This window comes from Dendrobates tinctorius, unplaced genomic scaffold (assembly GCF_039654945.1).
Source record: "Dendrobates tinctorius isolate UK_male_01 unplaced genomic scaffold, ASM3965494v1 ptg000032l, whole genome shotgun sequence".
NCBI classification, from domain to species: Eukaryota; Metazoa; Chordata; class Amphibia; order Anura; family Dendrobatidae; genus Dendrobates; species Dendrobates tinctorius.
The window spans coordinates 11,142,968-11,160,729 of NW_027361700.1; the positions used below are offsets into that span (position 1 = coordinate 11,142,968).

Sequence of the window (17,762 nt, forward strand, 5' to 3'; positions counted from 1 at the left end):
CTTCCAACGCCCCTCCACGACCCTGGATGATTGTCGAAGCTTTTTGGCGAGAATGTTGTGCCAGGGTTGCCTATTGATTCGTTGCACTTAGAACAAAAATCTGTTCATCTTTTCATCTAAAGGAAAAACCAAAAATGTTGTTTATCAAAAGGCTCTTGAATGAGATGAAAATAGAATACTATCAATACTTAAGTTATCGTTTAATTTGTGTTGTAAATCTGTAGTGTTGAATATATGAAACGTCTTTATGTACAAATATAATCATTACTTGATGCAGGCCCGATGCTATCGAATCGGGAAGGCGGTAATGTCACGGATGGAGGCAGGCTTTGCAGCGTCGAGCATCTCCTCCCCCCATGTGCTCATTCACCCTCTTTCCCCCCCATGTGCTGACTTCTCCATCTGTACTCTCTTCTTTGACCTGCCTACCCCATCATATGCTATCCCCCTTATGTTTCTGCAGTAACTTGCTTTGATAGTATATTGTTGGGTTTTTTTTTTATGTTGGCATTGATATTTGCTTTTTAAAGAGGTCTTCCCACAAACGAAAGTTCATTTTAAAAATGGTCTGACCGTGTACAGAACATACCACAGCTCCTGGTCAGGGAAGGAAGCAAAAGACAATACAGACATTACAGCAGGTGATCGCAGAGGATACATTCTGTTAGGCAAAATTTTGTTTATAAACAGTCAGTGAAATATTATACCTCACAAAATGAATCCTCTGTGATCCCCTGCTGTAATGTCAGTATTGTCTTTTGCTTCCTCCTTTGCCCAGGAGATGTGGTATGCTCCGTACACGGTAAGACACGATTTTTAAAATGAACTTTCGTTTGTAGGAAAACCCCTTTAACGTGACCGGCTTCCTCTGCCTGTAGACACGCTGCACATCTGCCGCGGGGATCAGCCGAATGATTTACTGTACCTGCGCGGAATTTGCGCAGGTGCAGTAAATAAGACCACCGCCATCTTTGTGCAGACAGATAGCGGCGGTCACATTAAAACTGCGCATGCTCTCCTCCTGTACAAAGATGGCGGCGGTCAGTGAATTATTTGGATGATCCCGGCAGCATGATCGTGACTGTGTTCCGCTGGTGGTACCACGCAAGAGGCTGGTACCACCAGCAGTTTCCATATTGAGACATCCATCACTTGGGTGTCTCAATATGGCAGTCAGTGAACTTCCACCGCTTGGAATTCTGGGATTCAGACACATCTGGACGGAACAGGAAGTGAAGACATTACAAGGTAATTATATATTAGATTTGTTTTAAACTAACCACAGTTAGTTATTATGCCCAGGCAACGCCAGGCTCTTCAGCTAGTAAATATGCAAAAAAAAAAAAAAATCAAGTTTCAGAGCTTGGTTAGGCATTTTTAGCTCTTACCATCAGAGCGTGATCAGATTATGTAATAGTAATGATTTTCCCCTATTGTGACAAACAGCAGTAAACACACAGGACACAATTAACATGGATTATTTATTTTGCTTGAATTGTTACATGTTCCTGATTATTCTGTGTAGGGTGAAACTAGAACTGTTGAAAATACATACACAAATTTGAGTACATCAATAACCATTTTTTTTTGTTTTTATTTTTTTTGCGCTAGACTAAATTTTTCACAACCACGTGTGTGCTAGGTAATCAAACCAACACAGAAGCAAACCTTTAGGCAGAATACTGGTCAGTAAAAACAAAGCCAAAACAATAATAAAAAAATAAAGAGCTACCAGATATACAGACAGGCTCAGTTCCACATTCACTACTGCATTTATAAAGCGCAAGTATTAACTGTACGTCTTGTTCGGAGACTGAAATATCAGTGCATGGATTTTTGCCTTGAAGTAGACAGACGCTGAGAAAAAGATACAGCCAGGTGGAATGTAAAGAGTCGGAATGATGCTGTGACAGCCTGAACAGTGACTAACTAAATACAGTACTCTGCGCCGTAATAGGACTGAACAACTGATGGCGTCGATCTACGTTTTAATGCAATAATGCCTAGAATATTGGTGATGACTAGTGACTCCCAAATAAATGAAAGGTGTGAAAGTGTCAAAGTGGGCCACGCATTTTAAAGATCGTTCTTAAGAGGCTCTTCACCTTTGTAACAAAATTCTGATAAAGGCGGCAGTAAAGAGTGGAGGGCTTTGCTACTTGCCAGACCTCCTTTCTCCTGCCTGGTCTTAAACCTAATTTGACAAACTGGTTGCTAGGGATGTGCCACCTGACAACACAAAAAGCTATAGTCTTGTGTTCCTAGCAACTGGGCCATCTCATAATTCAGCACTGGATTGGCAGCATGGTAGGAGAAGGCTGTTTTGTAGAAGCCAAGTCATTCCATATAAAAAAAAAAAACGATGCGGCTGCATTTTAGCGGCAGTATTACTTGGAAAGTTTACCTAGTGATTTATGGCAATATACACTCAAAGGGAATTTAAAAAAAATATAAACCAAGAGCACAGAATTTAAAATACAAACCTATGCTCGCTTCTTCAATCATCCCCCACCACATGTGGTCCCTGGTTGTCTGACTGGTTCTAACAGCTATCACATTAGCTCCTCAAACATGTAAGGAACAACTTCTAAGGGCAAGTGATTTGCTGCAGCAGTCATCTAACTGTTGACACCCCCATGATAGCTACAGAAACTGGCACAACAGTGTGAATAATTTTTTTGTTTGTTTTCTAAACCCATTGCCATCTCTTGTCTCCATTTTTATAAATCCCTGGAAAACCACTATGTTGAACTGAGGAAGGGTGCGGTGGTTGCAGATTCCGGAAAGTAGCCACAGGCCTACTTATTAATCAGATCTTTATACATTCAGGAGAATCCCTTTTAAAAAAAAAAAAAAAAAAATAAAAAAAAAAAAAAAGCTTTCGGGAAGGGATGAAGAGAAAAAAAAAAATGAAAAAAAAAAAATCACCATAAGGTGTGAACAAAACAAGGGGTTAAATGGATTAAAAGAAGCAAAAATGTAAACAGTTAAAATACTATGGCAAGGAAGAAAAAGACCAGATTTTGAAGATACTCCACAGCAGAAATGATGGGAAGACCTTACATATACGCTCTATTTTCTCCTTTTCTAAATCCGACAGTCATTTATAGTTACCAATATTGGTGTACTTTACAGTATACCCTGTTTGAGCCCCTGATGTAAGAATGTCCTAATTTTTTTCCTTTAACACAGTGGCAAAAAAAGTGAGCATCACACTAATAGAAAAAAACAAATATGATTAAATATCAAAAAGAGACTTATTATATCCAGGCTTACAAATTATATGTAATATTCAACTCAATCAAAACAGATCGATACAGGAACAAAACACCATGTTATGAACCCAATCCACCCCGGGGGTTACAGTATGGTCACCAACATCCTGTAGTACAGGTACAGCAGAATTGTACTTCGACTTTTTTTGTCCTAAAATAAGTTGTAATGTTGTAAGAGAGGGGTGTGGGTGGGAGATGGCATCTTAAACTTCGAATGTTACTAGCAAAACCCCATAATCACAGTGTTCAGTTAAAAAAAGACATAATTACATATTTAAATCATATATATGATATACAGGTAGAGATATATCATATATACAGGAATATTAGAATGTATTTGTCCGGTAAAACACCTGAATTTTTTCCTCAAATTCACAAATTATTCTGCTACACGGAGGTTGTGAAAGTCGATGTACTATTCTAGTTACTGATCGCACGAGGGGGTATACAATACAGAGTGACAGTGGGGAAGAAAAAAAGGAAAAAAAAAAAAAAAAAAGAAAAAAAAAAAAAAGATGACATGTGGCAGTTGTTAGTTGTCTCCCTCTACGTTGTCAGGCTCCTCGCTCTGGTGCTCTGAAGTCCATAGCTGGAAAACAAAGTGCAGCATTAGTCTTTGTTACAATGGCATCAACCACTAATATCAGAACCATTTTATTCAGATTCATAGCTTTTATTTACAGCCCTTTTCCCTGAAAAAAAATATTTTTAACAATCCAGGTGTTAAAACACACACACACACAGCAGACATTAATGACTGTTTAAACTTAGACTGCACTGGAGAGGTGGCCAAAATAAATTTCAGTGTGACAAGGTTCCTTGAACAAGTAGTTCGATAAAGGTATTAACGCGTAGCAAACACCTCATTGTTTGCATTACAAGATATATTTTACCTATACTATAGAAAAGTTAGTGAAAGCCAACTTACACTAGTTCTTTGCTGCAAAATGGGCAGGAAAATCACAGGCAGAAATATTTACAGCAGTAGTAACACAACCTTTGAACAGTCAACGTTTTAATTGCATTTTGTCTCTAAACATAGATTTGTCAGTGCCAGAGATTACAAATATTGGAGACAGAAGAAATGGTCTAAAGTAAAAACGCCTTAAGGCCACATTCACACGTTTAGTATTGGGTCAGTATTTTACATCAGTATTTGATCCACTCCTGGTTTGTGGACTACAATCATAGGAAAAGTATAACAGAAACACCACTTCTGTATTTATCACGTACTCCTGGTTTTGCTTACAGATACTGATGTGAAATACTGACCAAATACTGAATGTGTGAACGTGGCTTTTTCTTAGTTCCCAAACCGGTACAGTGGATAGGGAAAGTATTCAGACCCCTTTAACCCCTTTCTGACATACTATCCAGTCCATGGTACCTGGGCCCATATGACCGGGGACAGGATAGTACGTCACCACGATCAGCGGCGCTCACGGGGGGAGCGCTACTGATGGTGGCCGGGTGTCAGCTGATTATCACAGCTGACACCCGGCACTGTGTGTGAGGGGCGGTCCATGACCGCCCCCGATACTTTAACCCCTGGCACACTGCGATCAAACATGATCGCAGTCTCCCGGGGGCATAGGGAAGAATCACACAGGGAGGGGGCTCCCCCAAGTACACTGTGTTCCGAGGGCCTCTTCCCTGCAGGCCCCTGGATCCGAGATGGCTGCGAGGCCTTCTGGGTCCTGCAGGGAGGCGGCTTCCTCAGCAGGCACTAAGAAAGCCCCTGCAGCACCTGTCAGATGGCTGATCTGACAGGGCTGTGTAAAGTGTCAGATCAGCGATCTGACACTTTATTGTAATTCCTGTGAAGCACTTGAAGGGTTAATGAACTTCCTGAATGTGGTTTGGAGTACCGTCAGGGGTGCAGTTTTTAGAATCGTATCACTTTTGGGTATTTTCTATCATATAGACCCCTCAAAGTGACTTAAAATGTGATGTGGTCCCCAAAAAAAAAAAAAAAAAAAAAAAAAAAATGGTGTTGTAAAAATGAGAAATAGCTGGTCAACTTTTAACCCTTATAACCTCCTAACAAAAAAGTTTTGGTTCCAAAATTATGCTGATGTAAAGTAAACATGTGGGAAATGTTACTTAAGTTTTTTGTGTGCCATATCTGATTTAAGGGCATAAAGTTTCAAAGTTGTAAAATTTGCCAAATTTCCGTTTTTTTCACAAATAAACGCAAGTTATATGAATGAAATGTTACCACTAACATGAAGTACAATATGTCACGAGAAAAACAATGTCAGAATCACCGGGATCCATGGAAATGTTCCAGAGTTATTACCTCATAAAGGGACAGTGGTCAGAATTGTAAAAATTGTCCCGGTCATTAACGTGCAAACCACCCTTGGGGGTAAAGTAAAGGGGTTAAAGTTTTCACTGTTTCATTGCAGCCATTTGGTAAATTCAAAAAAGTTCATTTCTGCCTCATTAATGTACTCTCTGCACCCCATCTTGACAAAAAAAAAAAAAAAAAACAAATGTAGAAATTTTTGCAAATTTATTAAGCAAGAAAAGGAGATTTTTGTGTACTCACCGTGAAATCTCTCTTAGCCTTTAATTGGGGGACACAGAACCGTGGGTGTTATGCTGCTGTCCACTAGGAGGCGACACTATGCATAATCTGAAAAAGATTAACTTTGGCTCCTCCTCTGCAGTATACACCCCTGGACGGCGTCAGCCTTCTCCAGTTTTGTGCAAAAGCATTAGGAGGAAAATACTAGAAACATAACCATGCCTGTAAGAAGGCTACTATAAACGAGCTCAAACAACAATATGAGAACCCAACCGTAACAACGGCCCGCAAGGGCAACAGGGTGGGAGCTGTGTCCCCCAATTAAAGGCTAAGAGAAAGATTTTACGGTGAGTACACAAAAATCTCCTTTACTCTGTCGCCTTATTGGGGGACACAGAACCGAGGGACGTCCCAAAGCAGTCCCTGGGCGGGAAGCAGTGGACGAATATTGTGCTGACAGTCCCCTAGACTTGGGGTACTGCCGCCTGCAGGACCCGTCTACCCAGGCTCGCATCCGCTGATGACTGGGTATGCACTCGGTAGTGTTTTGTAAATGTGTGCAGGCTAGTCCAAGTGGCCGCCTTACACACTTGATGTGCCGAGGCCTGATGCCAAATGGCCCAAGAGGCCCCTACCGCCCGCGTAGAGTGTGCCGTGATACCGGCCGGAAGAGAATTGTTGAGGCGGTAAGCCTCTTGAATGGTGGACTTTATCCACCCAGCAAGGGTGGCTTTGGAAGCCGGTAGGCCCTTGCAAACACCTTCTGGAAGAAGGAAAAGTGAATCAGACTTCCGGAAAGGAGCAGTCCTAGACACGTAAACACGCAATGCCCTAACAAGGTCAAGCATATGCAGAGCCTTCTCCACCCTATGAACGGGAGCCGGGCATAGGGACGGTAGTGAGATTTCCTCATTGAGATGGAAGCTGGACACAACCTTCAGAAGGAAGAATGGGACTGTACGTAGAACCACCTTGTCCTGATGAAAAACCAGGAAGGGTTGTCTGCAGGAAAGAGCTGAAAGTTCAGACACCCTGCGTAGCGAGGTGATCGCCACCAGGAAAACCACTTTCTGTGATAGAAAGCGGAGTGAGACCTCCTTAAGGGGTTCAAAAGGAGGTGACTGTGGTGCTGTCAAGACCAGGTTGAGGTCCCACGTCTCCAACGTACGTTTGTAGGGGGAGCCAATCGGGAAACCCCTTGGAGAAAAGTCTTCACTTGCGGCTTGTTAGCAATACGCCTCTGAAAAAGCACTGAAAGCGCTGACATCTCTTCAGCGAGCCCAGGGATAGCCTGGCATCCAGGCCTGACTGAAGGAAACCGAGGACCCTTGGAAGAGAATAGGGGAGTGGGATCTGTCCACGAGATTCGCACCATGTGAAGAAAACCTTCCAGGTACGATAGTAAATCCTGGCTGAAGTTGGCTTTCGAGCCCTGATCATGGTTTTAACGACTTCCGGTGAAAAACCTGCTTGGGTCAAAACCCAGTTCTCAATGGCCACGACGTCAAATTGAGAACTCCTGAGTTCTGGTGGAAGAACGGGCCTTGTGACAGAAGGTCGGGACGTGTGGGGAGACGCCAGGGAGCGTCTGCTGTGAGTTGCACGACGTCTGCGTACCATGTACGCCTGGGCCAGTCTGGAGCGATCAGGATGGTGGGAACTCCCTCTTGCTTGATCTTCCTCAGGACTCTGGAGATCAGGGGAAGAGGTGGAAAAATGTACAGAAGCTGGAACTGGGTCCAGTCCTGAACCAGGGCATCTGCTCCGAGCGACCGCGGATCGCGCGTCCTGGCCATGAAATTGGGAACCTTGGCATTGAGATGTGATGCCATTAGATCCACGTCTGGGGTGCCCCAACGATGACAGATCTGACAGAAAACTTCGGGATGGAGAGACCACTCCCCCGAGTCCATTCCTTGTCGGCTGAGATAGTCGGCTTCCCAGTTGTCCACACCCGGAATGTGAACCGCAGAGAGTACCGACCTCGCATTCTCCGCCCATTGTAGGATACGTGTTACTTCGGTCATCGCCTGGATGCTGCGGGTGCCGCCTTGATGGTTCACGTATGCCACTGCCGTGGCATTGTCCGACTGTACTCTGATATGAGAGTCTGCTAGCAAGTGATGGAAGGCTTTCAACGCCAGGAAGATGGCCCGGATTTCCAGGATGTCGATGGGCATGGTCGCTTCCATTGGTGACCACCTGCCTTGCGCTCTGTGATGCAGGTACACCGCGCCCCAACCTATAAGGCTTGCGTCGGTGGTCAAAACCTTCCATTGACCGGAGAGAAAGGATTTTCCCCTTGCAAGCGAGGTTGGCTCGAGCCACCAGTGCAGGGACCTCCTGGTTTTTGCTGATAACCGGAACTCCCTGTCGAGGGAGAACAGATTCCTGTCCCAGGACTTGAGGATGGCCAGTTGAAGGGGTCTGAGGTGAAACTGGGCAAACGGTACCGCCTCCATTGCTGCTGCCATCCTGCCAAGTACTCTCATGGCATACCGGAGATATCTGGGGGACTTGCGGAGGAGTGTGTGAACTCCCAGACGGAGAGCCAGTGCCTTGTCTCTGGGAAGAATCACCAGACCCTTGGAGGTGTCGAATAACATCCCCAGGAAGGTCAGACTGACTCGGGGTAGTCGAGGACTTCTGTAAATTGGCTAACCACCCCAGGCGCCTCAGAGTGTCGATCGTGATCGAGACGTTGACCTCGCAGTCCTTGAGGGTGGGGGCCTTGATGAGAAGGTCGTCCAGGTATGGAACGTCTACTATGCCTCTGGAGTGCAGAACGTCCATGGTAGCTGCCATGACCTTTGTAAATGTTCTGGGAGCCGTGGCGAGACCGAACGGGAGGGCCACAAACTGGTAATGGTCTTGGTCGATTGCGAATCTGAGGAACTTCTGATGGGCGGGAGCAATCGGTATATGCAGGTATGCGTCCTGTATGTCTATGGAGGCGAGATATTCTCCTTTTTCCATGGACGCAACGATTGACCGGAGGGATTCCATGCGAAAGTGACGAACTCGAACATACTTGTTGAGTTGCTTGAGGTCTAGTATGGGTCGGACGCTGCCTCCTTTCTTGGGCACCACGAACAGGTTGGAGTAGAACCCTCGGAAGCGCTCTTCTGCTGGGACCGGCACTATGACTCCTGCTTGCCGGAGGGAAGAAACCGCTTGACAGAAGACCTGAGCTTTGAGCGGGGATTTTGGAGGGACAGAGGGAAAAAACCTGTGCGGTGGGCTGGTAGTAAACTCGATTTTGTATCCTGAAGACACTTTCCTTGACCCACTTGTCTGTAATAGGCAGCCAGACCTGCTGAAAGAGTAGCAGTCGTCCGCCTACAAGTGGGGTGTCTTCCGGAGGGCATGAGTCAAGATGAGGGAAAAGTCTGAGGTTTTCCTCCTTTAGATTTCGCTTGGCTTGCCTTTGACTGCCAGTTCCTGTCCGGCCTCAGTGCCGCACGTGTGTTGTCCCTGCGGTGGGAACGACTACGGTTTTGTGCTGGGCGTGAGACGGACCAGCCTGAAGAATTCCGAAAGGATCGGAAACGAGATTGATTACGTCTTTTAAACGTGCGTTTTGGTCTTAATTGAGGGAGGGAAGTACTTTTGCCCCCGGTAGCATTGGATATCTTTGTATCCAGCTTTTCACCGAAAAGACGGCCACTGAAGTACGGGAGATTTGTTAGGGACTTTTTTTTTTTTTTTTTTTTTTTAAAGCCGCATCCGCTTTCCATGCTCTTAGCCAGAGAATACGCCGGATTGTGATGGCGTTTGATGCTATTGCCGCTACCCCTCTTGCAGAGTCCAACGCTGCATGGACCATGTAATCTGCCACCACTGCAATTTGCACCGCCTGGTCCGCCAGCTGAGGATTTGAGGCTTGAAGGCCCTTTTGCAAGAGATCAGCCCAGGCCATGATGGCCTTGGCTGCCCAAACTGAAGCAAATGCGGGAGCCAGAGAGGCACCTGCCGCTTCAAAGATTGAACGAGCCATGCGTTCAACCTGCCTGTCTGCTGTGTCCTTGAGGGTTGAACTGTCCGGCAGCGAGAGAAGCGTTTGTGCTGCTAGTCTAGAGACTGGAAGGTCCACTTCAGGCAGATCTGTCCAATCCTTGGTGTCTCTGTGGGAAGGGGTACTTTGCTTCCAAATACTTGCGTTTGGCGAATTTTTTCTCAGGCTGCGAAAAATGCTTAGAAAGGATTTTTTTTTTTTTTAAATTCCGGGTGATTAGGGAAGACCTTCGATGGTTTCTGAACACTTTCAAAGGCAACCTTGTGTTCTGGTGCATCCGGGGTTGGATCTGAAATGTCCAGCACCCGAAGGATGGAAGAGACGATATCCTCAACTATCGCAGTATTGCTAGGGGGACAAGGGAGCAGAGCGGCCCCTGTTTCGTTATCTGAGTTGGAGTCACATATGCCCTCTGAGTCTTGCGCATCGCTAAGGAGCTCCCTAGCGGGCGAACTAGAGCGGAGGTTTTCCCTGGTCTGGGATTGTGGAGATCAGCATTGTCTTTCCCTATCAGGGGACGGCCTCGGTGACCTGGAGCCACTGTGTCTCTCCCTGGAGGGGGAAGGCCTATTGCTATGTGAGGACGCAGATGAACGCGACCTGTGGGTCCGCTTACTCGAACTGTCGGAATGAGACCGGACGTCCCTTTGCTGGGCAACGTTCATAGCCGAGACATGACCCTGCAGTAATGTGGAGGTCAGGTTATCTATAGACTGCCATAGACTGCGACATCTGAGTTGCCCATTCCGGCGCAGTAGCGGTCGCAGAAGCGTTGGTAGGGACTTCTTGGGGTTCTGCTCCGGTTTTTTGGGTACAGTCCCGGCAGTGCGGATACGTGCTGCCGCTGGGGAGAGTGACCTTGCAGGCTGTGCAGACTGCATAAAAGCAGTCTTGCCTGGTTCTTTTCTTTGAGCCTGACATAGTACCTAGGCTGATTAATAGAGGCCCTACAGGGGTATCTACGCAGAGGAAAAAGGAGTAGAAGAGCGCTATATGGTATAGGAATTCACAGCTGAGTACCAAGGGCCCAGCTGTGATCTTACCCCACCGGTGCTCCCCTTAGGTCCAGCGCTGATAAGCCCCACGTCCTGTGCCCCCCGGAGACTGTGCTGCCTTCCTCCAGGTGCAGCAAGATGGCCACCGGATTCTGAGGTGGAGAGGGAAGGGGGCGGAGAGCTGGAAAAGGGCGTGCTGGGCCATGTAAAAGCGCGCCCTTCCTGCCTCGATCCGCCCCTTCTATGACACTGCAGTGTCATTTTCGTCATCCGGGGGGCGGGGAAAAGGCGGCAGCTTCGGCTAGGCCGAAGCCGCGGTCTAAATTAGAGGCCCGATGCCCAGGAGGGCTCCAGAGCGGTGCGGTAGTCCGGGAGGGGGTCGGATTTGCACCGGACCCCCCCGGAATGGGCGACTGGCTAGCGGTGGGGGCAGCAGGGCTAGCGGTTCCTGTGTGGGGGGTCCCTGGAGCGCCATGGAGCCACTGCAGAGGCAGGGGCGCAGAAAGCCCTGTCTCTGCTGTGCCACGTCTGCCTGCACCCTCCCCCGGCACCAGCAGGATCCCACAGCTGGTCTGGGGTCCCTGGTGCAGAATGCTGTCTGTACTCCGACCCTACCTGCGGCGTCTCAACCTAATGCCCCCTGCGGGGGATTAGGGAGGGTGCGTCTGTCACCGTCAGGGGGTCTTCATCCTTGCCTCAACCCAGACCCTGAAGGGGGTTGGGGAAGGAGGGGGGGGGGTCTCAACTTCGGACCAGTACCCGAGGGACTGGGGAAGGAGCAACATGGGGAACCGCCATCTCCACTTCAACTGGGCACCCCTAAAAAGGGGGCCAAGGAAGGAGCCATGCCGGGAGTCTCGCTGGAGACCCACTTTTCTTCATCTGTTCCGACGAAAGGAAAAAAAGAAAAAAGGTGTGCCTCCTTGCGACACTAAGCAAAAACTGGAGAAGGCTGACGCCGTCCAGGGGTGTATACTGCAGAGGAGGAGCCAAAGTTAATCTTTTTCAGATTATGCATAGTGTCGCCTCCTAGTGGACAGCATAACACCCACGGTTCTGTGTCCCCCAATAAGGCGACAGAGTAAAACGGAAATATCACATGGTCATAAGTATTCAGACCCTTTGCTCAGTATAGAGCAGAAGCACCCTTTTGAGCTAGTACAGCCATGAGTCGTCTTGGGAATGATGCAACAAGTTTTTCACATCTGGATTTGGGGATCCTCTGCCATTCTTCCTTGCAGATCCTTTCCAGTTCCGTCAGGTTGGATGCTGAACGTTGGTTGACAGCCATTTTCAGGTCTCTCCAGAGATGCTCAATTGGGTTTAGGTCAGGGCTCTGGCTGAGCAAGTCAAGAATGGTCACAGTTGTTCTGAAGCCACTCCTTTGTTATTTTAGCTGTGTGCTTAGGGTCATTGTCTTGTTGGAAGGTGAACCTTTGGCGAAGTCTGAGGTCCAGAGCACTCTGGAAGAGGTTTTCTTCCAGGATATCTCTGTACTTGGCCACATACATGTTACCTTCAATTGCAACCAGTCGTCCTGTCCCTGCAGCTGAAGAACACCCCCATAGCATGATGCTGCCACCACGTTTCACTGTTGGAATTGTATTGGGCAGGTGATGAGAAGTGCCTGGTTTTCTCTACACATACCGCTTAGAACTTTTTGGTGATAATTCTTTCTTCGTCTCATCAGACCAGAGAATCTTATATCGCATAGTATGGGAGTCCTTCATGTGTTTTTAAGCAAACTGTCAGTTTTCATATGTCTGGCACTGAGGAGAGGCTTCCGTCAGGCCACTCTGTCATAAAGGCCTGACTGGTGGAGGGCTGCAGTGACAGTTGACTTCGTGGTGGTCCCAAACTTCTTCCAGTTAAAGGGGAACCTGTCATCAGGTTTGGCCGATACAAGATGCAGCCACTGCCTTTCAGGGCTTATCTACAGCATTCTAGGCTCCCCGGCATCACGCTCCTGCACAGGAATATTTATCTGCCCTGTTGAGGGCAGAGCAAATTCCTGTAGTGCGCAGGCGCTGGGCCTCTGACCTTTCCCAGCAACTGCACACTGCAGTACTTTGCTCTGCCCTCAACAGGGCAGATAAGTACGCCTGCGCAGGAGCACGATGACGGGGAGCCATGAAGCAAGCAGGAGGGCAGCATCACAAGAAGATAGGAGGCGCCGGACCAAGACCTGCAACACCCTTCGGACCGGACCACCCTGTGGGTGAGCATAATAAAACTTATTTTTCTTACCCTTCAGGTCAGATCAGGGGGCTTATCCACAGCATTCTAGAATGCTGTAGATAAGCCTTGACAGGCAGTGGCCACATCTTGTATCGGCCAAAACTGCTGACAGGTTTATGGAGGCCACTGTGCTCTTAGGAACCTTGAGTACTGCAGAAATTCTTTTGCAACCTTGGCCAGATCTGTGCCTTGCCACAATTCTGTGTCTGAGCTCCTTGGCCAGTTCCTTTGACCGCATGACTCATTTGGTCTGACATGCACTGGGAGGTGTTATATAGACAGGTGTGTGCCTTTACAAATCAAGTCCTATCAGTTTAATTAAACAGGGTGCTGGACTCCAGGGTAGGAGTAGAACCAGCTCAAGGAGTTTCACAAGGAAATCGACAGCATGTGACTTAAATATGAGTGTCTGAACAAAGGGTCTGAATACTTTTACCATGTGAAATTTAGTTTCTTTTAATAAATTTGCAAACACTTCTATATTTTTTTTTTTTTCAGTCAAGATGGGGTGCAGAGAAAAAAATTAACTTTTTGAATTTACCAAACAGCTACAATGAAACTAAGAGGGAAAAATTTAAAGGGGTCTGAATACTTTCCATACCCACTGTAATATGTGCACTTAGCACTCCCATAAGAGCGGTCAATGAGCTTTCGGTAACTCTCTGACCCTGTAGAAATGGCACCTTATACTTACTGTAAGATTGTCCCTTAGTAGCTGCATGATAAGAGTGCTGTCTTTATAGGACTCCTCATTCAATGTGTCCAGTTCAGCTATCGCCTCATCAAATGCCTGGAAAGACAAGTGTTCACTATTAAACATATGCGTCTACAAGACAAGTAACTGCCAAGTGTAAGAAGGGCATGACGGGCGGCCATAAGAGGGCAGGAGTGCTACAGACAGACTGCTTGTTGCCCAGACATCTTCCCTATATTGGATGTACTATTTCCAAATAAAGAGATCAAGGAGACTTTTTACGCCATCTCCCCTTACAGACACGATTTGCGCCAAACAGCATATATACATTTGGGTAGTGACAAGAATACAAATGGCACACCAATAGGATCAGCTGTCTGCTGTGAAATCAACACCGTACACGAGACACTTACGGATTTTGCTAGACTGCAGGCTTTTTCTGGAGAGTTGAGGATTTCATAGTAGAAGACTGAGAAGTTGAGGGCCAGTCCAAGTCGAATAGGATGTGTCGGCTGCATCTCGCTCTTACTAATTTCAAAAGCTTCTTGGTAGGCCTGCTGGGAGTTGGCTACAGTACCTACACAGAGGGGGAAAAAGTGAAACCAGAATGACAGATGTACAGACAGACTGGATAATCCACTTTCTGGGCCAGCACAAGTGGTCAAAAAGTGAAAGACAAAACTCAATGTCATGCAATTACTTAACTCCTTCCCACATTGGACGCATTGATATGTCCAATGTTGGGTACTTAAATGATCCAGGATCTCCTTTCGATGCTATTAACTCCTTAAATGCTGTTGGCAAATTGAAATCTAAAGCATGTAGTCAGAATACACCAATCCAAGTGTAATCCAAGTTACACTGCAAGATCATGAACAAGCGCTCCTAGGAACACACTTCACAATAATCTTGAAGTGTAAACAGGCACCTAATGAACATGTAAAACTCTCATTTAAATTATGAAGTGATCTTTTGTGCTGTACAAAAGACCACCGATCAGTATGTAATTATGGATTGTCGAATAAAGCTGCCACAATGACTGCAGAGAGCAACTCAAAACTATCCCTTTTGTCAGGCCCATTACCTATTAAAAACACTATTGAGATTTGTAAACCTTTTCTGGGCGAGTGTCAGTGACGGCAGTCAGGACTTATTCAGTCATCTGTCAATCACATGCATGTTTTGTGTTTTCCACGGAGAACATGCATTATCTATAAAACATTTGGGTATTTATGGACACTGTACACAATAAAAAAAAAAGCTTCATGGATCAGAATTACCCACACAAATGTATGGGTCTGTGGAAAAAAAAAGAAAAAAAAGTCACTGACAGCACATATTTCCATCTGTGTGTTGTCCATTTCTAAACTTGCAATGGATAGGAAAAGCTGTCTTTTTAATACACAAGGAAAAAATTATGTTCTAGAAAAATCGCTGACTTCTAAAAGAGGCTTTATGTATCTTTGAGCCAAGTACTTTAAAACCATGAGATCGATTTTCCCCCTGCACATCGTATGCACTGTATAAGGATGTGGTCTCAAGGCCGATGAGTTTCTAATATTTGGCTAGGTTTGGGTGCAGAAAATCCGTAGCAAAGGTGATAAGATTTTAGCAAATCTTATCTACACACAGAATTTGCAGACTGCAAATATAAAGAATGTCAATTTATATGTTGTCATTTCAGAGGATTTCACTGCTTGCTTTACACGGGCCAAAATTTGCCAAATATGTATCAAGCAGTGCAACAAATTTGTATCAGTCACAGATTGTGACAAATGAGAGCATGACAATACCTGTCATTGTTTAACAGCTATGTAAATCAACTGTATGGACCATGTCACCGACACATCGGCAGAGAAGGGGGCTCATGTGGCTATGAAGTATGTCAGCCTCCTTCATACACTGCTCTGATCACGTGCGGAGACAACACTGTCTTGTGTCAAGTACAGGATTAAAAGTGAGGCAGCTGGGACCAGGAAGGGTATGGCTAGTGGAGGAAAAAGGCAACCTGGATAATAAGATTAGTCTGTCATGTAACTTACTGTAGGAAGCCTTTGCTTACAAAATTTGTCAAATGCAGAACGATGCACGCTACGCCAACACCTCACCTTGTTTCTGATCCCCGCTGGCTACTTCTGAAAGGTATCGGTAATAATCCCCTTTCATTTTCAGATAGAAAACCTTGCTTTCTGGTGGAGTTGCATTTGCAATCAGATGCTTATCCAGTAGGTCCTGCAGAAAGAAAGAACAGTCAATAATATCCTCACTAAGTGCAGAATAGGCACCTTCAAATTAAAGTTAAAACTACCTAAACTAAAGAAAAATGATACAATAAAATAATGAGTTGGGTTAACATTTTATGAACTGCAATAGCACTGCATCTCCAGTAAGGGGTGCTGCAGTAATTAAAAAGTCAGAAGAAGGATTCAGCAATAATTAGGCTGAATGCACACAATGCTGATGTTACCTGTTTTACATAAAGAAGTCTAAGAGATTTTGTTGCAGGATTGTATAGAGGCTACAATAAAAGCAGTCATGGTACCCTGTGTTGGCGGTTCTTTTACACATGCCGTTTATTTTTGCAGCCCGTTATTACGGGCCGTATTGCCGTGATTTTTGCGGTCTCCCGCAAAAAACCTTCTCGGATAGACGTTTTTCCCTGTTGTAACAAATTGGAGGGAAAAAAAAGTAAGAATAAAAGGTACTGTCACACTTAGCGATGCACCAGCGATCCCGACCAGCGATATTACGGGGGGGGGGGGGGGGGATTTTTTTTCGTCTGCCAGAAAGGATTTCAGGGTTAATTTTCTCCCTGACTTTTTCTCGGGGCATGCGCAATGGAAAATGCGGATCCAACAGCAAAAAAAAAAAAAAAGAATGTTGCAAGGCCCATTCGTCAAGATCCGCCAGTAATGCAACTCAATGGGGAAAAAAACGGATCCGCAAAAAAAAATGGCGGATCCGTTTCTTCAAAACTGGCGGATTTTGACTCATGGTCAAAAACGGAAGTGTGAAAGAGGCCTAAGTGGTCAATAGTGAGCTGCCAAACAGGCAGATCTCACCAGCGACATTGCAGGGGTCGCTACCTGTCAGACGAGGCGATCCTGACGTCCTCCCGCCCGCGTCCACGCGTCGCTCGTCTCCACAGCAGGAAGCCCAGCAGGTAGCTAACGACGAGAAACGGTCCAGGACGTTCTCGCGCAATCAGCGATAACCAGCGGGGGAGCGGTCGGAGGTAAGTATCAGACATAGCGATATCGCTAGCAATATTGCTATAACATCACAAAAAACAGTGACGTTATAGCGATATTGCTAGCAATATTGCTTAGTGTGACAGGCCCTTTATTCCTACCGGTAGTGGTATTTCCAGGAGTCCATCATGACAGCACCACCAGGAGGTAGTCCTTATCCTTGATAGGAACACAAGATGTTAAATAGCCCCTCCCCACCAATACCCTTCAGTGATTTTCTAAGTACCACACCAGGATGGATGCAACATAATTTTATTGAACTTCCTACCACACATGTTACATCAGATATTAGATAGGAAATTCAAGGGAGGGTATATAAGGGGTGCTGTCATGATGGACTCCTGGAAATACCATTACCGGTAGGACTAATTCCTACTTTCCAGAACGTCCCTCCTGACAGCACCACCAGGAGAATTACCAAATTACTCCAACTAGGGCGGGATTACAGCCTGGAGGACTTTCCTCCCAAAGGCTGTCTGAGGATACCTTTTGCAAACATAAGTTAAATGTTATTAAATCTAGACCAGGTTGCGGCCCTGCATATCTGGTCCATAGATGCTCCCGCGCTCTCTGCCCATGAGGCAGAAACTGCTCTTAGAGAATGGGCTCTAAGGTTTTCTGGCGGAGTCTCTACTGCCGACACATATGCTGCACTGCTAGTTGACTTCAACCATCTAGCCAGGGTAGCTTTCAATGCCTTCTTCCCTTTGTTCTTGCCTGCTATCTGGATGAAGAGGTTAGAGTCTACTCTCCAGTCTTTTGTA

At 46.1% G+C, this 17,762-nt stretch overlaps 1 protein-coding gene across 1 annotated transcript in view; it reads right to left on the reverse strand.

The window, feature by feature from the left end:
- Nucleotides 1–1,467: 1,467 nt before the first annotated feature.
- YWHAB (tyrosine 3-monooxygenase/tryptophan 5-monooxygenase activation protein beta) overlaps nucleotides 1,468–17,762 on the reverse strand; it is a 39,559-nt gene continuing 23,264 nt past the window's right edge. The window contains exons 3-6 of the mRNA XM_073572394.1: nucleotides 15,856–15,979; nucleotides 14,161–14,324; nucleotides 13,748–13,843; nucleotides 1,468–3,864 (exon numbers count right to left, since the gene is read on the reverse strand). Coding sequence (XP_073428495.1) covers nucleotides 3,808–3,864; nucleotides 13,748–13,843; nucleotides 14,161–14,324; nucleotides 15,856–15,979 — 441 coding nt within the window. The 3' untranslated portion in view covers nucleotides 1,468–3,807. The remainder of the gene's footprint in view (nucleotides 3,865–13,747; nucleotides 13,844–14,160; nucleotides 14,325–15,855; nucleotides 15,980–17,762) is intronic.